This window comes from Phyllostomus hastatus, unplaced genomic scaffold (assembly GCF_019186645.2).
Source record: "Phyllostomus hastatus isolate PE091 unplaced genomic scaffold, TTU_PhHast_1.1 phas_contig_196, whole genome shotgun sequence".
Classification (NCBI taxonomy): Eukaryota; Metazoa; Chordata; class Mammalia; order Chiroptera; family Phyllostomidae; genus Phyllostomus; species Phyllostomus hastatus.
In genome coordinates this window covers 22,537,577-22,563,472 of record NW_025333709.1, presented here as the reverse complement: position 1 = coordinate 22,563,472, position 25,896 = coordinate 22,537,577, and the positions used below count along the sequence as shown (strand labels likewise).

Sequence of the window (25,896 nt, the reverse complement as noted above, 5' to 3'; positions counted from 1 at the left end):
TCTTCCTCTCTTCCTTCCTTCCCCCTCTCTAAAAAAAGTGAATAAAATCTTAAAAAGAATACAATCATCATAGAAAGGTACAGTCATTTTGACTCCATTTTACATATAAGGGAATAGAACACAGAGCATTTAAATAACTTGTCCGAGGTGACAAGCCCAGTCAGTGGCCAAGTTGTTATTTATGCCAAGCAGTCTTGACCTTGCAACCTCAGTGCCTCTATTACATCTCTCTGTAATTCATATTTCGCTCATTTAGGTGTATGTCTTCTCCAGTTTTTTCATGGTAGAATAATTTTGATATTATGACTGACCCACGTTTGTCACAAGCACTGTAAATATGTAGTATCTGCAAGGGTTCACTAGATGACAAATTAGCGATGAAGACCCATCCTCAACCAGCTGATTCAGGAGGGGCTGTTTGGCTCCACTCCTCAGCACCTCTGCTTTTGTCCCTGCTTCCTCCTGCTCCCCAGGCCTTTGTCCTCACTTCCAGATTGAAACAGAGTGTGACCCTGAATAAGATCCTCCCAGTGTTAGCAAGCTGCCTGCTTCACCTACGCCTAGTGTGTGGAATGAGTGTCAGTGAAAAGGAATCAATACATAAAACTTATGTAGAATTATAATTCTTTTGATTCTTAGAAGAGAAATCAGAAAAAAAATATAGGTTGAAAATACAGGTTAAAAATATATCGGTTATCTGAAATTCTAGAGGTTGCCTGATAATGAATGCAGCTATATACAAACCTAGGAAACCAGCAATTTCCTTTCATGTTCAAGTTCAAAGATAATGGGTAGTTCTTTGTGTGAGAGAGAGATAGCCCTTTGTTCTATGCCCCCTGGTTTGCAAATTAGGCTGCTGTGTGATACTGTTTGCCACAGTGATAAAATGTGGTAATTCCACACCAGATTCTGTCCTCCATGTAATCCTTACAGTACAGATTCTTTTTCACCAAAATACTCTCAAGAGGGCTTGGAATTAAATGTCTCTAGCTTTCTAATGTCTGGGTTTCTTAAGCAAGATGTATGAATCTTTTTGATGTAGAAAACCTCATTTTTATCACTTCATCCTCTGAGTATTACAGATAATGAGACTTCATTTCAATCAAAGCCTATATTTTTCTTTAGTTCTCATCCTACCTGACGCTCTCCGCATTTTGTATCTGTGAACTGATACTTTGCTGATTTTCTACATAGTCAGTTCTTTCTCTGTTATGTTATGTTTTTTAAGGATTTATTTATTTATTTTTAGAGGGGAAGAGAGGGAGAGAGGGAGAGAAACATCAATGTGTGGTTGCCTCTCACCCAACCCTTACTGGGGGCCTGGCCCACAACCCAGGCATGTGCCCTGATTGGGAATCAAACCAGCCACCCTTTGGTTAGCAGGCCAGCACTCAATCCACTGAGCCACACCAGCCAGGGCTCTTCTCTGTTTTCTTAATTGGCTATATCTTACCTAGGTTACTTAGTTTCCTAGGTAGGAGCCTAACTTGCATCCCATTGGCCTGCTCAGATATCCGACTGCCTCTGGTGTATGTCCATGAGATGCTTTGTTATGTGTAAAGGCAAATTTATTCTTTTTCTCCAAAAGATGCCCCCTTCTCAGCTGCCCTTTTCTGAAGTCATTGTACAGGTCACCGCTGTCATTCTTCCTCCTGGTGCCCCATGTGTATCTTCCACAGCATTTCTCCCACTCTGTCATGATCTGCCCACATGTGGACTTGTTTAGTGACTGTTTCTGCCACTACCCGACAAGTCCCGAGATGGCACTGCCCAAGTTATGTTATTTATTTATCACTCTCTCTCTCCAGCTCCCAGCATGGAGCTTTTCGAGTAAAGGGCATGCCATAATCTCCATTTGGATCACTGAATGAATAAACAAGTGCATGTGCTTTCATTGTTATGCCTTTGCACCCCTGGGTCAAAATCTCAATGCCATCCTGGACTTTCCCGTTTTTCTTCCTCTACATCTGCCAGTTGACTAAATCCTCCTAGGAAGCTCCCTGAAACAAGGTTCCTTGTTCTTCTTGCCCAGTGACATATCACAAGTGCGTCCAATGGCATTTACTTTGTTACAGAAATGGTTCTAAATGTTTTGCGTGTATTAATTTATTTCCTGTTCATGACAACCCTGGGAGGGTGGGTAGGTGCTGTTAATATGCCTATTTCACACTGAAACCGAGGCATCGTTTTTGTCATTGTTCAGTGTCACACAGCTGCTAAGAGGTGGGATCAGAACTTGAATCCATGTCTTCTGAGTCTGTGCTACTGATGCTACTCAGTGATTATGTGTTTACTCTGTGCTGGACACTTTACTACTTCTATTCCATGCCGAAGGAGCATAGGATGGCTTTGGAGAAGTTTTAAAAAAATTATCCAGGTTGGGACGCAGTTAATGAGTAGCAGGGACAGGATGGCACTGTTAGCCCAGACAAACCTGGGCTTTCCCTGTGTGGGCCTGAACTTCCAGACCCACCAGCGTCTGCGCGGCCCGTGGGTTGGGGAGCAGACTGGGATGTGACGTGAACATTTCCCCGGGTTGTTGGGTTTTCCGTGCTTCCCGCAGACATCTAAGGCCGCCATGCATGTTTCTTCCACAGACCATGGTGGCAGCCGCACACTGCACTCCAGAGCAGAGACGACAGCGTCGCCCACGGACAACACTAAGAGCGGACACCCCGAGTATATTGCGTATGCGCTTGTCCCTGTGTTCTTCATCATGGGTCTCTTTGGTGTCCTCATCTGCCACCTGCTTAAGAAGAAAGGCTATCGTTGCACGACAGAAGCCGAGCAAGATGTGGAAGAGGAAAAAGTTGAGAAGATAGGTGAGTAATCTAGATTCTTTGTCTCTTAAAGGGTCTCGTGTCTACTTTTCTATTATTATTTAAGATTTTATTTATTTATTTTTAGAGAGAGGGGAAAGGAGGAAGAAAGAGGCGGGGCACATGATGTGTGAGAGAAACAGCGATTGGTTGCCTCTCTCATGCCCCCAAATGGGGACCTGCCCTGCAACCCAGGCATGTGCCCTGACTGGGGATCGAACCATTAACCTTTCGGTTCACAGGCTGGCACTCAGTCCACTGAGCCACACCAGCCAGGGCTGGATTCTTTTTATGAGAGTGTGAGTGGGGATGATTTTTAAATAAGAAACCAGTCATATATATATTTTCCATCTCTGTGAAACAAAATGATCCATGTTAACAGCAGGTGGTGTGGTAGAGGGTCAGTATGGATTGCACGGTACCACACCTAGTGTCTGAAGCCTGGCTTTCACTTATTAAATACCTACCAGGTAATTAGTCTTACTTGCCTGGGGACCCTGGGCAAGTTACATGTACTTTGAATCTCTGCTATGTATAATTTAACTGAAATTTTATTTTAATTAACTTAATGCTGATTTAATTAAATTTTTACTTCATTTATATGAGTATAGTAATCTCTACCTCATCGGATTACTATGAAATTTAGAGAGAAGATATATGTAATGTTTGGCATAGATGGTCACTCAGTAAATATCAATTTTTACTACTATTATTGAATTATATTCTAATTAAAATGATGGGAAAAGTCAATAGATCTCACCATTATGAGGCTATGACTTTTGCTAAGGGAGTTCTCCTTACATCTGTGAGATTGGAGCTGATGTTTTTTAAATTAATGATTTGTGAACAGTGCAGTCTAAGGATGGCAAAAAACTGCCTTAGTAATAACTTTAGGATGATTCACTTTTTACTGTGAACATGAGGTTGTTGGATAGTGTTTCGAAAAACCTAAGAGATGACATTCTGTTTTCTCCATGCATGTTCTTTGTAACCATCGTGACTTGGGTCTTGGGGAGTTGTAGATACCTCTCCATATCCCTTTCAGCTTCTCAAAGAGCAGTTCTTGCAGAAGGTGACATTTGGCATAAGTAGGTCACCCTTCAAGCCAACTCCAAGAGTGGAGTGGAGGGAGCTTCCTCATCTTGCCAGCTTTCTGGCTTGTTGGCTTTTCCCACCCCCACTGACCTTTGAGGCAGAGAGAGAACACGGTTGCAGGATGAGTCATGTGCAGCTTATGAGCAAACCAAAGCTGAGTGTTTGTCAACAGAAAGTGGAGCCTCCCCCTCTCCTTTCTAGACTCTGTAGGTTGGTTTAGCAGTCAGCATTTGCACTGTCCGAGCAAACACGCATGTTCACGGAGGAGGAAACATCTGTGATGGAGAAGACACTTTTCCAGATACACCGGTAGAACATCACACACCTTGATTCCTTCTCTGTGAACTAGGATGGAGTGTTTCAACCCTCCCTCTTTCTTTGTTTTTTTTTTTTTAATTTATCTACTTATTTATTTAAGAGAGAGGGGGAGGAAGGAAGAAAGAGAGGAAGAGAAACATCGATGTTTAGAGAAACATTGATTGGATGTCTCTTGCACACCCCTAGCCAAGGACCTGGCCCACAACCCAGGTATGTGCCCTGACCAGGAGTTGAACCGGTGACCTTTTGGGCTGCAAGATGATACCCAGCCCACTGAGCCACACCATTCAGGGCCCTTCTTGTTTGACTGAAACAAATTATACAGACAGGTTTCAGAGTACGGGTATAATTATTTTTTTTTCAAAGACTACCATGTATACAGAGTCTCCCAAAGTAAACGGACTCTGTGAGCAAATAACCATGGCCAAAATTTAGATCCTATGGGGAGATATTTAAAAGGGAGCCTTTTAAACATGGATGAGTATTATGTTACCCAATTTAAAAAAGAAATTAATACTGTGTTTATATAATTCATCTGCAATTAAAATAGTTCAAGAAGAATTTTTTTCTTTCAAGTAGCTTTCTCCCATTACCCCCAAAGGTCTAATGAAGTGCTGAGAGAGATATTAGGGCTATGGACTGAGTCTTGGGGAGTGTGCGGTGTTGGGACTTGAGAAGAGACGGATGGACAGCGCTGACACTTTCTGTGTCTGTTGGGGCAAGGACGTCACACGGGCTGGGCTGTGCACCAGGCAGTTTGGGGCTGAAGGCTGAAGGAAGGAAGCTGGGTTTCTTAGCAGGAGGGGCGACTGGCTGAGTTTTCTGGAGACTGTTCAGTGAGGTCTTGGGCTCTGAAACTAATGTCTCATTGACTTGATGCAGGTGCCCACATGTAACCCCTCCACCCCTCCCCTTTCTCTTTCAGAGTTGAATGACAGCATAAATGAAAACAGCGACACCGTTGGGCAAATTGTCCACTACATCATGAAAAATGAAGGTATGGCTGTTTTAGTGTTCCAGAACAGTTCACTCTTCATAGGTCTTATTAGCAACCTGCTTGGGAGAGTCAGGGTTTGTATGGGCTCTCCTGTCGATTTTCTGAAGTGATCGGTAGCACCTGTTACCTAGCTCCGCTTCCAGCCTTGTCCCACCATGGGTGTTTCAAACCAGTGAGTTTTCTAAGGGTCTGTCAGTCTGAGGGGTGCGGAGTCAGCCCTGGAGGTGACAGCTTGCCTTCGAATCCTGGCCTGGCCTCAGTTTGGGGAAAGTCGCATTACTTCAGCTCCTCGCCTGTGAAATGAAGTGATGATAATATCATCTATCCCATCGCGCTGTTGTGACGTACTGAACACAAGGTGCTTAGTAGGATGGCTCTCAGATAGCATCTGTTCCTTTGTTGCGCTTTAAAAAAGTGATGGTAAAATACACACAATGTGGAATTTACTGTTCTATCCACTGTAACGTGCATGACTCTTTGGCCTTAAGGACATTCACAGTGTTGTACAAAGGTCCCACTCGCTGGCTCTAGAACGTTGTCGGCATCCCCAGCTGGAACTCTGGGCCCTTTAGGCAGTCACTGCCCGATCTCCGTCCCTGCCCCCGACCGTCCGCTGGCCGCCGCCACTCTGCTTTCTGTCTCCATGGAGTTGTGTGTCCCATGACCCACGCTTACATGTAGAAACTTTTCAGAAGTTTAACCTTTATCGATTTAAGCATTTCCGCCCTCTGAAATGTATTCTAAACTCCCCGTCTTCTTAACAGAGGGTTCATTTAATCTGGATTAGAAGCATTACGGTCATCGCTCTGAACACTGGTTATTGTCACCATAGGGTGATTTCGGGCCCGCAGTGACTTTTGGGGTTTGTGCGGCTCCTGGCCCACATACCCGATTGCTGCAGATACTTTGAGTTCTCATGAGAATTGAAAAGAAAATGTTTTCCTTGGGCACTGTCTTTGCTTGTCAGTGCTTACTCACGTGGTGTGCACTGAGGCAACAGAGCCGTTTGTCCAGAAGCTGAAATACCTCGGGATTGCTCAGTACAGGCCTGCTCTTCTGCCCTGGCCCTTCCCTGGGGGTTGCCACCCCCTTATCCTCACTATCAACAAGAGCATCCGCCTGGCCCAGGCTGTTGGCCCACTTTTTTGACTTGGAGAAACAGCCATTTCATAGGGTTCAGCATAATTTTTATTGTTCTTTCCACAGTGTACTTTATGTATCTGGCATAGATCTAGGTGCTTCATGTACATAATTTCATTGAATCCTCAAACTATCTCTACACTTAGTGTTATCTCCATCTCCGAGAGGAAGAAACAAAGGCTCCAGGTGTTGAGTTCACGTGGTTGGTGAGCAGCTGCGTTCTCTCTGGGCTGCTCTCAAATGAACCATGTGGCCTCTGCTTTCTTCTACTTTGTAACTTTTAGTTTCTACAGGATGTAAAACCCGATAACTGAACTTAATAGAGCAGTTTTTAAAATAAGAACAAAAACCTCAGAACACTTGGATTTTGATTTGTCTTCCAGAGATCTTCCTTTAGGGAGCAATATTTGACGATGCTCTTTTTGAGCTTGCTTCTTTCATGGAGAAAAGTGGTTTTTAATTTGCACAAGCAATGCACAAATACGCGCTTGGCGGAGGAGCTCCAGCCTTGACAGAGTGCACAGAGTAAGGTGGGGACGGTCCTTCGTTGCTCCCGGGCCTGCACTTCCCAGCTGCCTCCCATGGCTCTGGGAAGCTTGGTGGCCTTTGGGACCTGGGCTTCTGAGAGCTGAGCAGCTCCTAAGTTAGAGAGAGCTGGATGAGGGGCTGAATCGAGCAAAGGAGGTCACCTGTGGAGGCTTTGCCAGGGGCTGAATGCTTAGGTATAAGTTCACGGTGAGCCCTGAGTGTTTGCTAGGTGTTGGGGTGTTCTGAGGGCTTTGCAGGGACTCACAACCCTATGATTCAGATGCATCCTTCCCATTTTACAGTTGAGAGACTGAGGCCCACGCTGCTTAACTAACTTGCTGACAAGAGGGGAGCTGAGACAGGGGCTCTAGCACCTGACTCCTGAGCTCACATTTCATCACCTGGGGTTACCGCTGCTTTTGTGGAGCGGGAGAGAGGGATGGTAAACTTCCTCCTTCCAGGGGTTAAAGTATACAGCTGGGGTAGTTTATAAAACTCTAGAAACATTAACACATTAAATTCTCAGAACGGCCTTATGAGGCAGGCCCTGTTACCACCTCATTTTGCAGATGGGGCAGCCGAGGCCCAGCGGGTCAGAAACTTGCCCAAGGTCTCACAGCCAGTGTGTGGCAGGACGGTGCCAGCACCGCCAGGGAGCACTTGGGTCCCTGAAGCAAGCATCCTATATAATTTCCGCACCTCCCACACTCATGGGCAAATAGGCCTGTTCTTCTCTTTTTTAATCATATCTTTTCCCTGTTGGAGAGCAGCCTTTGTGTTTCAGCTGCGCTGATTCCCAGTAGGCCTGTTAGAGCGATAATAGGCGCTGTGTCCCCTCTTTCTCCTCTGCTCCGTTCTGTCTGATTCTTTACTCTCTTCTTCTGTCTGTGCCTCCATCTGTCTGCCTGGGATTGGCTGGGGACTTGTGAGCAAGGATGGGGATTCTGATCCTTTGTGTAGCCCTTGGTCCTCCTTGGCCACCAGGAGACATCTGCTCCCCGCACATCCCTTTTCCAGCTGTGGCCCGCTCTGGCTTCCAGCCTGCGCCCAAACCACAGCTGGGTAGATCGGTTACATACCCGGGTGTCTTACCACTTATGACCTAGCTTTTTCAGTTTGCCTTTGAGATGTAAATATTCTATAGAACAAATCTAATAACTTTTCCTTTATCTCTGTCCTTAAGAGACATTGAACTTGCTATCAGTTTAGACCTCCCTGTTGGTGTTAATTTAATGTTATAATTCTTTTTAATTATAAGAACACCATAATATAACCTTTTAAATGGAAAAAAAGGAATAAAATTAAGGACAACTCATACATTACCATTTTCCCATGTTTTTTAGGTTTCTTTGTCTATATTTACATATTTTAAAACATTTGCAATTGTGATGTATGACTAGTCTGCTGCTTTGCATTTTTAATTTGGCTCACAGGGTCATATTTCACCTGTACTCATGGCAACAGTCTGATGTTTATGGTTTAAACATAACATGTCTTGAGTGTTGCAAATCAGGTTAGTTTAGATAAGCATCTCTGGAAGGATGAATTTATTAGCTGACCTGAGCACTGATTATTTGCCTCCTAATCTCAGGTCTTGGACTAACTACAGTGCTACCTTTAATTTTTTTTCTAAGTGAAGCTGAATTGATGAGTGTTTGCAAGTTCATTGTTTTTGTTTGTTTGTTTGTTTGCTTTTTTTTTTTTTTACATTGTATGGAGTTTGGAAAATATCTGCAACTCCATAGCTACCCTTCCCTTCCAGGCCCTTCCACCATCTGCTGTAGTAATAAGAGCATCACAGTTGTTCTTCAGGTGCCCCTGGTTATTCACACCAGGCAGAGGGATCTCCGTAGGAAGTTCTTACTGCAATGTGTGTTATGGCAAAAGGGATTCCTTTATAAACTCTCCTAGGCCTCTGGAATTTGCTGTAACGATTCTGTAAACACCCTGTCCACTACTGAACTATTACTCATTGGGGTGGAGACCTGGAGGAGTAGGAAGAACATCAGGGTGAAATAGAGCCAGAGACCAGGGTTGTGTCCACGTCTGTCACTCACTACCTGAGTGACTCTGGCCAGCCAGTGATAGCCTTCAGGCTTTAGTCTCAGTATTTATAAAACGGGGGTCACAATTCTACCTGCTGCTGGCATTGTCGGGAGGTCCCATGTGGTGAGGTCTGGAAAGCTTCCGGCCAGTGCCGGGCACATCCAGGCGCTCTGACTTCGCTGATGGCTGCAGTAGTTCTTGTTTGAGAAATCTGCCTTGATTGTAAGGAAACACTTTGTAGAGAATAGTGGTGGGAGAGAAAACAGGGCTTTTTTTTTCTTGCCTGATTTTGATTGCTTTATGCATATTATCAGGCAGGAAGTCAGGAAAGAGGAGAGGGAGATTTTCCTGGAAATTACTGTCCATGAGAAAATTTCCCCATGTTCTCGACTGGCTTTCTCTTCCCGGTAACGCACTCCCCCTGCTCTCTGGAGGCCCATGAAGGGGGGCTGGGGTGACAGACAGAATGTCAGCAAGTCTAGGAATAGCCATCCTTTGTGGCTCGTCGGGGTTGTGAGTATTGTGCAAGGAGGAGAGGTATATTTAACAGGATTTAATTAGATTATTGCTCTTTCATAGTAATTTTACAACCAAACTAAATCATGTGTGCAAGTCCTAGTGGTGGCATTAGAAAGTTTCCTCATCACAGGAAACCAAAAATGTTTCTAAGGCACAGATTGCTGAACTTTACTGCGTGGTATAGACTAGAAGTTAGACTAGAGACAGGAGAGAGAGAGCGTGTGTGCGTGTGTGTGTGTGTGTGTGTTCATCCCACACACCAGACCTCCTCAGACGGGCTGGGTGTGGATGATTTTGCACAGAAGCTTGTGTCTACTCTGAAAGATTTCACTCGTGGTAAACAGAGAGGCTCTTTCTTAATTATTTCTAGGAGTTAAGGGTGAGGTACTGGAGTACATGAGTACATGTACTCCACAACACAAATCTATAAAAAGTAATTTCATGTTTTTAAAGAAGGTTATCATTATACAGGTGATTCATTTTCTCAGGAGACTATTTAAACTTTTGTTCTGAAAACCTCATTCTTATAAGTGAGTGCTATTAGTGCTACTTTTGTCTTCATACCTTTTTTGTGGTGGTTTTTCCTCTTTTCTGTTTATAGTTTAAGTTTGGTGAATTATGGCAGAGGAGAAGTGTCAACTGGCAAATTATAGTGTATTCACTACACTTTATTGGAAAGAAAATTGTTTTTCTGAATCTTTAATATTAGTCAAAGGGTAAAATGAGTGACATCACTAAAATATACTTAAATTTGTCTCTCAGAGGGTAACGTGCCATCTTTGTCAACGTGTGGGAGAAGATACCGATGATCTAGTTTAGGACTTTTTTTTGTCAGGACAGGAGACTTATTTAGAGCAAAACTGTGTTTGGAATGCATTAGACATCCTCACAGATAGTCATGAAGGGCAAAAAAAATGTTTCTTGTAGAAAAGAATGGTATGTTGTGTTAATACATACAAAGTTTTTAAAAACCCATGCATTCGCAAGGGTTCTGATGGGGTGAAAATTAGATTGTAGGGGCAAAAAGCTTAATATTTGTATATAAAACACAGCTATACATATAGTACATTAAAAGGGATATCTGTAGTGCTGTAATTTCATGGGAAGGTGACTAGGGAAAAAATGTCAGAAAAGATTCTCAGGTGAGGCAACAGTGGAAAAAAAAAGTTGAGAAACACCGTCTAAACCCTTCGCTGTTAATGTGTAAAAGCAGTTGGAACCAGAGTAAATTTTCCCCGGTAGCGGGGGTCATTCGAGGTGTTAACCATTAAGTGTTGGTATTGTTAGCTCAGGTGGTGAATGGTGACTTTTTATTCTTTTACCCCTAGAGCATTTGTTCTGGCTCATCATGAGAACAGTGCTTTAAAATCACTGGAAAGGCTAGGACTCAGTCATAATGTGTGGCCTTGCCAGTTAAGTATCCAAGAGAAACTTAAACATCCCCTTCCGTCTTTTATCCTTGGGAGGATGGCCACTTGCTCTGGAAGAGGCGAGAGAACAGTATCCTGTGAGTGTGGCTGCGGTGGGGACCCCAGAAGCTTAGATTCAGTTTGCTTTTGTTGATAGCCATATACAAAATAGGTTAAAAAAAACCATTAGGAGTATGATTTAACTGGATCCATATTAGGTAACTTGTATGTGTGACCAACCCTTGGAATCTTAAATCATCTGGCCTGAGTTAAGGTCCTGTGTGGCCAGGAAGCATAGGGAAGCCAAATAGCCCACATGGAATATTACATGTGGGATGTACTTGATACCACATGGGTATCCAGAGTGTGGAGGTTATTACTTGGGCACACAGAAATATCATTGGCATCCAAGTCTCTTAAGACATAGCTTTTATTACACACTTAGTCAAGTGAGCTGAATGCCTTGGAGCATTTGAGAGGAGGAAGAAGTGTTTCCAATGTCACAGTGGAATGATGTGCAGGAAGCAGAGCTCCGTGTCGGACCTGCTTTCCTCTGTGTGGATTCTCTGCCACTCAGTACTGAACTCCTGCCTGGCACAAGTTATTGGCAGCTGGCGCCATACTGTGAGGCTGCCTTGGGAAAGACCCTCCCTTCCCCGGGACCCCAGGGCCTCCTCTATGAACTGAAGGAATGCAATCAGGTGTTTTCTCCAACAGCTTCTCTGATGTGATGATTCTGTGATTACTCATCTTTCTCATGCTATTTTAATTCTTTATGTTTTTTCCCCTTAGCAAATGCCGATGTTTTAAAGGCAATGGTAGCAGATAACACCGTGTCTGACCCTGAAAGGTGAGTGCTCTTCCCCCCATTTAATGGGACTTTCTTTTTTCATGGTCTGCTCAAGCAGGTTTCCCAGCTTTGACACTGTTGACATTTGGACCAGATAATGATTTGCTGTGGGGACCTGTCCCATGCATTGGAGTGTTTAACAACCTTCCTGGCCTGGAACTGCTGTGTTAGGGAACGGTGATGGGAGAAAGCAACAGCCTTGCTTACAGGAACCTGGGTTGAGTCTTAGCTCCAATACTTACTGAGCGTCTCTTCTTGGGGAAGTTAACTGACCACTCTGAGCTCAAGTTCCATCTCCTACAAGAAGGAGATAATCAACCCTGGCTGGCGCAGCTCAGTGGATTGAGCACAGGCTGCGAACCAAAGTGTCGCAGGTTTGATTCCCAGTCAGGGTATATGTCTGGGTTATAGGCCATGACCCCCAGTAACCGCACATTGATGTTTCTCTCTCTCTCTCTCTATCTCCCTCCCTTCCCTCCTGAAAATAAATAAATAAATCTTTAAAAAATGGCATAGTTTAAAAAAAAGAAGGAGATAATCACTGTACCAACTTAATTGGGTTATTATAAGGAATACAAAATACCTCGGGCATTGAAAGATCTCCATCCACGATGACGATGAGTGAAAAACAGGCTGGTTTGCAGGTACCTGCCAGGTTCTATTTTTGTATTACCAGTTTTTAGTTATGGCTGTTGAGCATCCTGGTCCCTCCTACTTAATTACAGAACTATTTCTACACACATTGTCATTTCTCTAGTGAGGAGCGTTTATCGAGTGCCTGCGGGCAGGGGGCGTTCACATGCCTGGTCCAGTGTGAGCCCTCACGGGGAGAGCCCATGAGTGCAGTAGGACAAGTAGAGACCAGGTGCCCTAGGGGGTCCCTGGGGCCAGCGGGAGGCTTGACAGTTTCCAAAGGAGTGCCACCTGAGTCGGGTGTGCGACAAGCAGAGGCAAGACACACGGGCTGCCTGTAGGCAGAGAAGGTGGAGGAGAAAGGGCCCCGGAGCGGGAAAGTGTGGGATATACCTGGAGAGGTTCGGTGTGGGGAGGCCAGGGAACGTGCTGTGGACAGTAGCGAGAAGGGCCAGCGAGGCAGGCCGGGACTGAGTGACATGGCAAGGGGATTGGGCCTTCTTCTGCTTACTCTGTGGGTGGGGCACCCAGCGTATTGCAAATATGTAATGTGTGCTTGTCAAACTGGCCACGTTAGCTTTGCACTTTAACGAGGTAACTCAGGGCAGGAAGGTCAGCTTGGGAAGCTCGGGTGGTGTAGTTCATAGAGACACATGAGCTGTGATTCCCGCCACATTGCAGCCCTGAGCACAGACATCTGGTGCCCGGGACGGGCTAGCTCGTGGTGTGTTTGCCTCGGTCGTCTTTGGGCCACATGTACTGTCTTCCTTGGGTTTTACACCCAGCGGGCACTTGGTATGTGTTTGTTGGATGAGCGTTGTTGAACTTTTGAATTCAACCTTTTACTATACAGTGTTCATTTAACATGGTTTTGCCCCAGAAAGCTGCGGCTGTGTGTTTTTATTTGAATGATATAAAGAGCATCTCTAAAGAGTGCCAGGAAGCTGTTGGTCATCTGGGATATCTGAGAATATCTTTTCAGCCACGGGCTACACTTCTGTTTGATGTGCAGCAGGCTGGTTCCACAGCGCAGGGCACGGTTTACGCAGTCATGAGGCTCCCCTGTACCTTTGGGGCTCTCGGCACGGTCCCAGGTGTCAGGCTCCGCCGTGACAGGTTTCCTCGCTGATCGATACCCACCTGCACTCACTTACCCCACATCAGGGGGCTGATTCCCTGTCAGGCTGGCCCTGTCCTGTTTTAATTCCTCCTTTTCTAGTGGCTCAGCACCTTGACATGTGCCTTTTGAAAGGAGCCAGTCCCTGGCCTGTACACTTCTGCTTTGTAATATTTTTGGTGGTCTAACTGGATTTCTTCCAGATTATCACAGTGATGCCCCTGTTTCTGACACATTATGTGATGATTAGGATCAGGGTTTCTAGAATTAGACTTCCTAGATTTGTAACTCAGACCCATTACTCATTAGCCATGTGACATTGGGCAATTTATTAAACTTCTTTGAGCCTCAAATTTTTTAAATGAGGAAATTGATGCCTACCTCATTAGGTTCTGTAAAGTGAATTAAATTAACATATGTCAAATGCTTAGAATACTATGTTAACTATTTCTATTATTACTATTTTCAACTTTATCAGCACTGAACATCACTTTGCATATATTGACCTAAAAGCTTTCTTTTTTGGATGTGATAGTCAATTGGATCAAATATTGTTCCTTAAGTCATTGGATAATTTGATTGGAATTTAAATCCTCCAGGGCATCTCCTTGCTTAGAAATCTAGGTAGGATTTCTAGGTAGGAAACACACTTTGCTCTATGTGAGAAATTAGTATGATTGCACGAGAATGGAGAGTAGTTGTTTTGAAAGAAACCTAATGCTTGAAAGACAAAGAGTGCGTCTTCATTAGTAGCAGCGGTTTATATCCATCCAGTTAGTTCCCCTCTAGAAGTGATAAATCACATTATTGCTGTTTAAAATGAGCTCTCATTGCATAGTCGTAAGAGCTGAGTAATTGCTGCCTAAACCAGTTCACAAAGCCCATTGGTGTAATTGGAAGAGGCATTATTTTTCTTTTGATTTAAACCTGCCTCTTTCGTGGTAGGGGGAGAGATTGCCTTAGCTGGTGTTACTTTTAAGTAACCAGTTGTATCTTTTTTTTTCCTTCCCACCTTAGCCCTGTGACCCCCAGCACTCCTGGGAGCCCACCTGTGAGCCCTGGGCCCTTGTCACCAGGTGGCACCCCAGGGAAGCACATCTGTGGCCACCATCTGCACACAGTCGGCGGTCCTGTCGAGAGGGACGTGTGTAGTCGGTGTAGGCACAAGCGGTGGCACTTCATAAAACCTGCCAACAAGTCCAAAGAAGGCCGCCCAAGGCGTCAAGGGGAGGTCACCGTCCTCTCTGTGGGCAGGTAAGAGTCCTGTGGGTGCTCTGGGTTTGTGTCACATGGTTGCTGTGCTGGGTGGGTTACTGTGCTGGGTACTGACCTGTGAAATGCAAAGTGTGCTCTCCTTAGCTGGGCTCAGGTCATATGTCTGGACTTTCTGGTCTGAGTTCTGCATTTTCCCAACAGCAGAGGAATTCCAAGAGGTGGCTATAGCTAGATCAGATGTCAGATGTATGAATTGAGGTAAAACATTAATTACTTTGTGTATTAATGTTATCCAGAGAGGCAGAACCAACAAGATAGACAGATAGAGATACACGCAAGAGGAGACTTATTGTAAGAATTGCTCATGCGATTATGGAGGCTAAGAGCTCCCGAGATCCGCTGGCTGTGAGCTGGGGACCCAGGAACGCTGGTGGTGTATGTAGTTCAGTCCAAGTCCAAAGGCCTGAGAACCAGGGGAGCTGATGGTGTAAGTCCCAATCCCAGCCTGAGGCCTGAGGGCAGGAGGAGACATATGTCCCAGCTCCAGCAAAAAGGGCAAATCCACCCTTCCTCTGCCTTTTTGTTGCATTCGGGCCCTCAAGGGCCAGGATGCTGCCCACCTATGTTGGGTGGGGGGTGATCTACCTCACTCAGACTATGGGTTCAAGTGCTAATCTCTTCCGGAAACACCCTCACAGACACGCCCAGAAACAACGTGTCACCAGTGGAGCTGACAGACAACGCCGACCACCACATTTGCTGTAACAGTGGAAGCCCAAATCTCAGCTGTTTAGGGTGTAGAAGTTTACATTTCATGTGTGGAGATGGAAAGATCAGAGGGTGGCTCTTCGAGTGGTCCTGTGGCATCCCAGGTTCCTTCCACCTCGGCTCTGCCAGGCGTGCTCGCTGGAGGGGAGAGCGCCCGGAGGGTGGTTCACAGGAGGCTGGAGTGAGGCGGGCCCAGAAGGGGCACATTTCATTTCACTCACACTCCACTGTCTGGAGCTCAATCCCTGGGCCATGCCTACCTGCCAGGCCCTGGGAAATGCCCAGCCATGTGCCAGGGAGAAGAGCAGTGGAGCTGGTCCACTGCTGTCCAGTCTGTAGCATGACAGCTCCCCGTGGGTTCCTGTGGCTGCCTTCTAGCTCACCGCACCGGCGTCCTGGGTGTCCCTGTCCAAAGGACCATTTACCTGGGACCCACATGTGATGTAAGAGATCTTTCAGTTCAAGTCATGAGTCAGTTTGACTCCATAGAGAGCATTTTTGCAGTGTCTGCTGTTTGGGTGGTTGAGCCTCACACAGGAACTGCGTTGCTAACGCTGCATCTGGTACGAGCATGCGTGCTGGACCAGACTGGGCGAACACCGAGCAAAAGCTGGCAGTAGCACGTACACGACCCTCCTTTCTGTACTGACAGACTCTGGGAAGGGCTTCCTGGACTCAGTGCATCTCCTGCGTTTGCGTCTTGGTGCCACTACTACAAACTCTGTGCCTCGGTCTTCCCCTTCATAAAATGGGGATGACGATAACACCTCATTGAGTCACAGTGAAGACTCTATAAGATGACCGCTGTAACAGACGCAGGCCAGTTGCTGGTGTTTATAATGCACTCAGGAAATACTGGCTGTTGTTATTTTAATTCAGTTGGATTTCTCCCTGTGTTACACAAGCCACAAAGGGAAGACCACTGGGCTGTGTGCCACTTCCAGCGAAACGGCGCATCTCATGACCGCGCTGCTTTATTAAGCGGAGTCATGGGAATTTATGAATGTGGAATGCAGTGAGAACCTGTAGCTTGTTTAGACAAAGCATGTTTTCTTTGCTTCAAAGAAAATTTCTGCTGAAATTTTCAACTCAGATTCAACATGGCCCTTCGGAATGCCCCAGATACCACCTTCTTTCTCAGCCGTGCAGGACGACGAGGGGCTGCCTTCCAGCACATGCTACTTAGAGAGGGTTGTGGTTCGACAGAACAGCTTTCCGGTGACAGCTTTCCTGGATCCTCCTTCCACTTTCTCAGTCTCCGCCTTCATGGTGATGGGTGATCTCATTTTGGACAAAGAAGAGTTTATTTGAGATACTTTTAAAGGACTTTCAGGCCAGAATGGGAGAGACACTGTTACGAAAGACTTCAGGGTTTGGTGAGGATGGACTAGAAAAACAGTCACATTAAGTAAATTTCTTTAACTTCTCTCTTCACCTGAATGAAAATCTCTTCCTAAATTTCCTTATTTTCCCTTAATTCTCAATGAAAATTAACCCAAATTTGCTTTCCAAAATAACAGACAAAAACTAGACACGAAAAAACCCTACTACCAACTGATACTGATGAAATACATAGTAGGACGCCCCCGGCTGTGTGTGTGGCAGACCCTCCTCCAGGTGTATCTTTGACGAAGGTGGAGTCTGAGTGAGCGTTTTGGCCACGTCGTTCCATTAGTCTGGTTATGCTTTTGCCCAGTCTGATGTTAAAGCCCGCATCCCTGAAACCACAACCCCGAGGCTGTGGAGCAGCCGAGTACCACGTGTGCAATACCTTTCCCACGCTGTGTGAAGTACCCGGCACAGCCTGTGGGGTATGGAGTGAAAATCAGCTGGGAAGTTTGGCAGGGGGCAGGGCATTTGCCGGCAGGAACCCCTCCTGCTGCCTCCGTGTTTTCTGTCGACGTCCTAATTTTCGGCTGAGTTCATTTGGGATCCTCTCCATGGGTGATTTTTGATTCACTCCTAATCCTTGCTCACTGGAAAAGCAAAACCCCTCAGATCTCCTCTTTGCCCCCTCAGGTTCAGAGTTACAAAAGTGGAGCACAAGTCAAACCAAAAGGAGCGGAGGAGTTTGATGTCGATGAGTGGGACCGAAAGCCTTAATGGGGAGGTGCCAGCGACACCTGTGAAGAGAGATCGGAGCGGCACAGAGGAGTAGGTGAGTTGTGGTTTGGGTGACATTGGAGGTGGGGCAGTGCATGGCCAGGAGAGGGTACTGAGAGCCTCTCCTGGGCACGGGGGCTGGGGGATGGAATGACTGGGCAGGGAGGTGAGGATGCTTTCTGGCAGCTGGTTGGACTGGAGAGGACTGAATATGATTCCGTGTCTGTCCAGAGGTTCTTATAAAGAGGCTGCCAACTTCGTTGCCTCCAGGGGCTTGGCCTGCATGATGCAGAGGAGAGAGGACTACTTATGAGGCAATGTGAGTGGTGGGGCTTACAGCGAACCAGAAATCACATAACCCATCTATGAGTTTACATTGCCACAAGGCAGAAGGCACTTAATGTTGCTAGATCTTATGCAAAAAAGGAAGGTGGGACCCTGGACTTATTAAATGTGAAATCACCATAGGTTTTTAAACATTAACAGCATATTCAATTTCCTTTAAAAAATAAGGCAGGACAAGTGAAGTATAAACGTTTAATCATTTCTAGGTAAATCATGATTTTTAAGAGGCTAGGGCAAGCTTCTTCCATTAATTGAGTTGGAAACCAGTTTTTTTTTTTTAACGTGTCGTTGTTCTAAAATGCTCCAGGTAGGAATACTACTCCTTCCACCAAATATTTTTGAAGCAGTATTCCTCCTGTTTCAATTTAAAAACAAAAGTAAAAGCTTCTTGGTTTGGCAATTTTAATTTTGGGAGCTATTGCTTTAAAAAAATGCCCGTAATAATTTGATATTAGCTTAGCTTTTACCTTACTCTTTCCTTTCTTTTCTGCTTTGAGTAGCATTCATCCTTTTTGTTTTCTTATTCTACAAGAAGGGGTGACTGTGAGGACACAGTCAAGGTCATGTTCCAGAAGCTGTGATTTAGGCCTGAACACTAAGGCAAAGGGAGGGCGGGTGGGACATGGGGGAGTGGACTGGTGGAGTCAGGCAGCCAGGTTCAAATCCCAGTTTTCGAAGTTTTTCAGTCACTAGCATTGGGATCTGGGCAAGGTACTTGGCGTTTTTATGCCTCACTTACCGCACTGGAAAACGGAAATGATGTTACCTGCCTCAGGGTGGCAGTGAGATTTCTGTGAAATAACACGTGAGCCCAGGGCCCGGCACATAGGAAATGCTCAGTCAGGGCTGTTGATTATTATTTGTTCATTCACTTTTGGTTGGTGTGGCTGAGAAGGGGAAGGAAGTGGCTTTTGAGTGAAGCCTGGTAATCTGCCCAGGCTCCAGGGGGCTGGGGGTGGCCTGGAAGTAACCTGGAAGGGTTGCTCCTAAGTTCTGTAGACACAGGGCCTCTGAGCACTTCCCAGTGCTGGTTCTTACAGTCTTGCCTTGGCAGGGGTGGGGGTGGGGGTCTGCTTCTTCCCCTGAGTTTCGGAGCTGAATAGGGACTTCCTTTAAAGACGGGAAACAGCGCAGAAATCTGTCTTTGGCTTCTCAGCCAGTTACTGGTGCCTTGGGAAAGCAACCAGGAGGAATTTAGGAAAAGGAGGAGGATGATGAAGATAATAATGAAAGGAGCTCAGTGTTCTTGTCTTCTGGACATGTGGTATGTATCTCACATGTTTCCATTATAAACATCTCCCAATGGGGTGGATACGAGCATCTCAGTTTTACAGACAAGAAACCAATGAATAGAAGTGATAGGCTGCACGCTCAGGGGCGTAGAGCTGGGAAGAGGAGCTGATGTGAACCTGGGTCTCTGGTTATAAGACCAGCTGTCCTGCCACCCTAGGGTGCTCATGAAGACACAGCCCTAGACCCATGAATGAGGAATGTTTCCACCAATGATCTAGATACCTCCTGGGCTGTGGCTCCTTAAATTCAAGTTAATTAAAATTAAAAATTTAGGGTGTGCCACACAGGGCAGTGCAGACGCGGAACGTTTCCATTATTGCAGAAAGTTTTATTGGACAGAGTAGGTGGTGGCTCAGATGTTAGACCTGAAATCCCGAGTGACTTCAGTGAACCAGAGAAACATTCTGATTGAAGTCACAAGGAGTTACCTCCCTGGCTGGGAAGAGAGGCGTCTGGCCATTCCTTGGGTGAGGAAGGCCCAGCCAGTTTAGCAGCAAAGGGAGCATGGGTTGCAGGGAGAGTCTGCATGTGAACCTTCAGCCTGACCGTATGCTGAGAGCTGGCGCAGACCACGCGGAAATGCACCTCAGCCCGATTAGAGCCTCGCTCAGGTCCCCGGGCCTGGTTTGTGCTGCTGCCTGGAGGAGGACCTCAAGGTGTGGGGAGGTTGAAAGAATTAGGGTAGCTCAGCTGGTTTTCTTGTTCCAAATTCTGCCCGTATCTGACTGCAGGAATTTGATCTCATCCTCTGAAGTTCTGACCACATTTAACCGTTTTAACTTTGATATTTCCTGCAAACCACCAGGATTTTGTGAGAGAGCATTGAATTGCATCAGAAGATGTATGCTCATATCCTAGCTCCCCAACTTGGCAGTCGTACTTAACTGCCCTCTTCCCCGTTCCCTGGAATGTGAACTTTACTGACGAGGGCCAGCGCCCAGAGAGTGTGTGGTCCGCAGCTGGCTCTCAGCAGAGGGTAGTCGCGCAGTGCCGCGCAGTCTAAGTCAGCCCGCGGAGTAGGCAGGAAGGGGATGCGTTTTCCTAGCCTTCCACTTGGAATCAACTTTGGAATTAAAATTAAAAATTTTTATTATGGAAATCTTCAAACAAGCTCACAAGTAGAGTGAATACTATGAATGCTCGTGTGTCATGGAGTGATTAAGTCTAATACCTACCGTTTATTGACTATTTGCCATATACCTGGTGTGCTCTGAAAGGCACGTTCTGCACATTGACGGATTTCATCCTCACAAAGCCAACAACAGGCAGGTGCTACTCAGTACCCATTTTGCAGGTGAATAATGGTAAAAGAACTTGTTCAGAGTTCCCAGCAAGGCTGTGGTGGGGTTTCGACTCCAAGCCTGGCTTCTGGAACCGCAGACTTCGCCACTCAGCCTGGTCCAGCGAAAGCAGGTCCCGCGGTCAGTCTGCCGGGGCTGGGACCTGTTGAGGGGCCATGTCTGGTGACCCCAGGGGAGAACGGACTCTGAAAAGTGGGGAAGGGACAGTGATTGATCTTTAAAAACATGTATGTATGTATCAATTTTTTTGCTTTTTTTTATATTTATTTCTCATCCCCAGAAAGAATACATTTAGGATATTTAACATGGCTTGATTTTTTGAGTGGAGAGATCCTGAAACTTGCCCTCCTAGGCCCAAACCTCTGGTTCTGGACTGAAGGGAAGGATTTGCCTGAGGATGGGAACATTATGTGTTTCTTGTACTATCTAATACAGAGTTTAGAGTTGTGTTTTTTTTCCTGAAAAATATCTTTGTTTAAATTTGAATTTTTGGCCAAAATGTTTTTACTGTAGTACCTTGTTTTACTGTAGACTTGATTCAGATATCCAGAATATATCTACTCACTGGTTAGGTTTCTCGTTTTTGGTGAGGCGGTTGATACTAGAAACTGGACTTAGTGTTCTGAACACAGCGGTGTGGAGGCCGGGGCAGGGTTTCTCCCTCTTTCCTTCTCTTCTTAACAAACAAAATCAATTCACTGGCACCCCTCCTCGCCCTGTTCTCCCCGCCCTGTCTCCTCGGCCTGGCCAGCCAGAGCTAACGTGTCCTCTGCCTGATTTATTTTGGCAATGCGGTTAAAATGGTTCCTTTTTTCCAGAGAAAATGTGTTTTGGTTTCTGCTTAGAAGAATAAGCTTTTGTTCTTCAAAGTTAAATCAAATTGCTTTCAGCCTACAGATGCCACCGCCTGTGTGCATTGTCACGGGTCCTTCCCTCTTCCAGATGACACTGTGGCGGGCGTTCTGTGTCACACGTTTCCGGAGTGTGTGCCCTCTGCCTTTTGTGGGGGGTCTCACTGAAAACCTCAATTTGGAAAGTTCACATAACAGTATTTTTTATCGAAACACAAATTTGTAATAGTAGACATCTCTTTATTTTAAAGTGTTTTATTATTGAAACTCTTCTATTAATTGTGATTTAAGTAGTTTATTTTAGTGAGTAAAAGTCAAGGTTTAAACGGGTTAGGTTTAATTTTAACTGTGCCAGTAACTACCAGTGATTTTAAATAAATCACTTAACCTCCAAGACTCGCATTCTTCATCTTTAAAATGGGGCTGTTGCTGGACTTAAATGTTATAATGTATGTGAAGAGTTCTGCAATCAGATTTTGGTATTAGTATGCATTAAAATTCACTATTATTAATACTTTTCATCCTGTTCTTGGTGGCCTTAGTTATTTATTGACTAATTCTTCTTCATCATCTTTAGGTTCTGTGAATCCCTTTTTCCTTTTTAAAACAGATTTTATTTATTTATATTTAGAGAGGGAAAGGGAGGGAGGAAGAGAGTGAGAGAAACATCAATGTGTGGTTGCCTCTCACGCATTCCCTGCTGGGGACCTGGCCCGCAACCCAGGCATGTGTCCTGACTGAGAATCGAACCGGTGACCCTTTGGTTTGCAGGCCAGCACTCAACCACTGAGCCCCATTGACCAGGACATCCCTTTTTTCTTCTTAGGAACATTAGATCTTTGGACTTGTATGACATCTCAACATAGAAATTTGGCAAGTCTCTTAGGAATTTGAGCTATTGTCTTGTTTGTGTTAAGAGGACCTGAGAAATAACCATTCCTCTCTTTCTGGATGTGGAATCAGAATTAGTAATAAGGTGATAGAAAAGTTTTTTGAAGATTTTTTTAAATTGATTAATTTGAGAGAGGAAAAAGATGGGAGAGGGGGAGAAAACATGCGAGACATCGATTTGTTGTTCCACTTACGCATGCATTCATTGGTTGATTCTTGTATGTGCCCTGACTGGGGATCAAACCAGCAACCTTGGTGTATTGGGTCATTGCTCTAACCAACTGAGCTACCTGGCCCGGGCTGGCAATGGAAAGGCTTTGCTAACTTAAGTTCCTTTTATGATAAACATCAGAGGATGACAGTGAGAGCTGGGAAGTTCTCTGCACCTAACAGTGCGGCTCTGCTGGGCTCTGCTCTGCCCCTTTTTGACAAGACTGTGCCATGGGCCATGTTCCCTCCCTCCTGAGCATGGTGGCCAAACACAAGGCCAGCTTTTCTGACCTTTGGTGCCTTCCTGTCTCCTCCCACAGTGGGGAAGGATGAGCATTTCTCCTTTCCTTTGAACTCTGTGCCAGGAGTTGTGGCGGAGGGTCCCTGCGGAGGCTCCCTGCAGTCCTGTTGCTGTATTTGCTGTTGCACTTCCTTTGTTGATTCCCCAGGGAAGGAGAGGATGGGAAACTTCAGGTGCCCCGAGTAAGTGCACATTTTCCTCCATGGCACATAATTTTTCCAGAGTAACATTTTTGTAAAAAACAAAAGGATCTCAGGTTTGGTGGAAGCTCCTTTATTCCATTCGCTGGTGTTGAAGGGGACTGTGGTATACAAATTTATAAAAAGAAACTGTACTCTTGTGAGTTATGGGTGATAATCTTTCTATGTTACAGATGAGGACCTGGGCTCAGAGCGATTAATTTTTCCCAGCTCCCTGGGTGAGGCGGTGAGAGGGCCTGTACGGGAAGAAACCCACACTTTGGAGCTCACATGCTCCGTGGCTTTGAAGTGCCAGGGAACGTTGCTTTCTCCATCAAGAGGGGAAAATCCTTGCTCGGCTTAACTGAGGAGCGAGGAGCGCACAGTAATGATCATGTAGGCGTTGTCGGCCTGCACCAGGCAGAGCCTCCTCTGCTGTCCCATGGGGACCTCCTGACGCTGCTTGTCTGTCTGTTTGCGCCGGGCCTGGGTCAGGTCCGGGTTTGCAAGCTATCTTTTCTCCCAGGTAGACATGGACGATGAGATTTCAGGGGGGCAGTGATTGCCAGTTCAGGCCAATTCAGGTGTAAGTATACCTATTAAAATATTTATTGCGCCCCTACTATGTACTAGTCAGACGCTGCGCCTGGCCTCAGGGATGTGGCATTGTGGAAGATGGACAGGCGGGGGCCATGCTCCCGTGGAGTTTCTGTTCTAGTGTCTATAGCAGACTTTTTTTCCAGGCCCTCAGCACCCTTGTTTTAGGTAGGGAAGCCCCAGGAGGTCATGTATGTTGCTCAAGGTCAAGCTGATAGTTCCAGAGCCTGGACTGGGCCTTCCCGATGGTTTAGTCCCTTCACTGCCTCTGAGGTATTGGGTGTTGGAAGTCTGCACAATAATTAAGTCTTTAAAAATGTAAGCCTTCCCCCTATCTGCCCCCCATCCCCATCCCACACATACCATCTCCCAGTCCCCTTTCCCAGAGGTGACCACAGAGGACACTGGCGTCCTCTGTATCCGTTCGGGGTTATTCTCTGTGTAAATACATGCTCATACATCATACGTGTGTACATACAGTTCCCCCTCTTTGTTGAAGCTGATGACTACAGGTTCCTTGGACGGTTGAGTTTTATTCTCCCGCATTGCTTGAGCCATGAATAGTAAAAATGCTGGATGCAGTTTAAAAATTCTGTGCCCTATTCATTCTTTCTTGTTGGAAACAGCTCCCAAACATTTATGGACACAATCTGAGAGTTTTGGGAGGATCTAAAAACATACTTTGCTGTCATCACTATGATGTTCTAAGTTATTCCTCCTTGTTCTGCGTACAGAAGAGACTAAAACATAGTATCAGCATTCCCAGAATTTAGGCAGCATGAGAACCAGAGGTTTTTGTTTTGTTCTGAATCGCCAGCAAAGCAAGCCATCTCCTCTCCACACACATCTCCCTAGGCAGGGTCCGCTGCAGGGCCCCGCCCTGGTGCTGCCCAGAGACTGACCCATGACCCCTCAGAGAGCTTTTCTCTGCTCCCTCGGGAGCCCTGTCGTTTGATCGGAACTTCAGAAAGAGAGGCCGTGACATCTGCCCCTCTTACTGGAGAGACTGCAGCGCCGGACGCTCATGGAGGCTTGGCTGGACCTAAAACAGACCTGCAGGGGCTCGAGGGAGGCGGCGCGGGGAATGTTTGTCGTGACATTTCTGCCCAGGACTAGAAAGAAGAAGGCATTAATAGTTATAACTAGGATTTTTATTTTTCTGAATTTGTAACTCGAGGCTTTGATCTCTACTAACATCAACTAGCTTAATAAAGAAGGGTGCCTTTTTTCTGCAGCTGCAGGATGTAGGAGCCTGTGGTGGCTCCACAGTACAGGTCCTTGGTGCTCACGTCCTGGTCTGTCACCTTTTAGCTGTGTAATCTTGGGCAAGTATCTTAGCCTCTCCTGCCTCAGCTTCTCCATCTGAAAAGTGGGGATAACAGTAATATCATCTATCTCTTAGGGATGTTGTTCGTGGGCACTTAGTGCTAAGCAGGCAAATTCTAGATGTTATATCAAGCCCTATGTATACATTTGGCAAATAAGCTGTGAGCAATTAATGTTGTGTCTGTATTTCTTAATTTTTCTGCCACTCAGAGAGGCCAAGGTTGGCATAACCTGTAAGGCGGTGCAGTGCTATTTATCTGATGCCTGGGCCAGCGTGAGAGGCCGACTGACGGCTGGTTAGCTGCACTCCAGCTCACGAGCCAATAGAGAGGCAATTTCTACCACGTTTGCTTTTCCTCATCAGAAAGGTGTGGTACGGCTCAGAGAAGTTAAGTTATTCTACCTGTAGCTTAATGTAGACATTGAATCCTAGCGCTGAGACGAATGCTGCTGAATTGCATTTAAATATTTCCCAGGCGAACCCTGTTTCTCTGGATACAGATAAATTTTTTTATGCCAATTACATTTTACTTGGAACAGAGTGCTCTGACTCTTGCTGTCAAAGGGCTCGTAAATCACAAGTGTTCAGTCACTGTCTCTCAGGAAACCCATTTTTGCTAAATATATGAACATGTTTAAATTGCTGTGAGGCTATAACTCAGTGAGGGGCAAGCTTTAGATGACCCAGTAAGGGCCAAATCTGCTGTCAGAAGAGTCAAACTCTGATGGACGCAAAATCTGACCTTGGCATTATTCCATGAAGAGGGCAATATAATGTGTGGGAATATCTATTTTATCCCAATGTGACTTTAAAAAGCTGTTTCCATTTGGAATGGAAAAAAATACCTATAAACATTTTAATTAAAAAAAACTAAAATTTTAATTCTGAAACTCCTTTCCAAAGTAGGGGCTATGATGTGGCAATCTGTGATATTGTGATTTATAATAAGAAATACATACTTGGTCTTCACACCCAGTTCTGGCACAGAGCTAATAGAATGTTTGACATTTCCTAAGTGGTGAGAGCCAAAGGTGACTTTTGTTG

At 45.6% G+C, this 25,896-nt stretch overlaps 1 protein-coding gene across 1 annotated transcript in view; it reads left to right on the top strand.

Moving 5' to 3' along the window:
• The window catches only part of RELL1 (RELT like 1), a 60,855-nt gene that overhangs the window by 28,708 nt on the left and 6,251 nt on the right, over nt 1-25,896 (top strand). Inside the window, exons 2-6 of the mRNA XM_045834640.1 lie at nt 2,598-2,822; nt 5,158-5,229; nt 11,664-11,721; nt 14,489-14,725; nt 17,474-17,612. Of these exons, the coding sequence (XP_045690596.1) occupies nt 2,598-2,822; nt 5,158-5,229; nt 11,664-11,721; nt 14,489-14,725; nt 17,474-17,612 (731 nt within the window). The remainder of the gene's footprint in view (nt 1-2,597; nt 2,823-5,157; nt 5,230-11,663; nt 11,722-14,488; nt 14,726-17,473; nt 17,613-25,896) is intronic.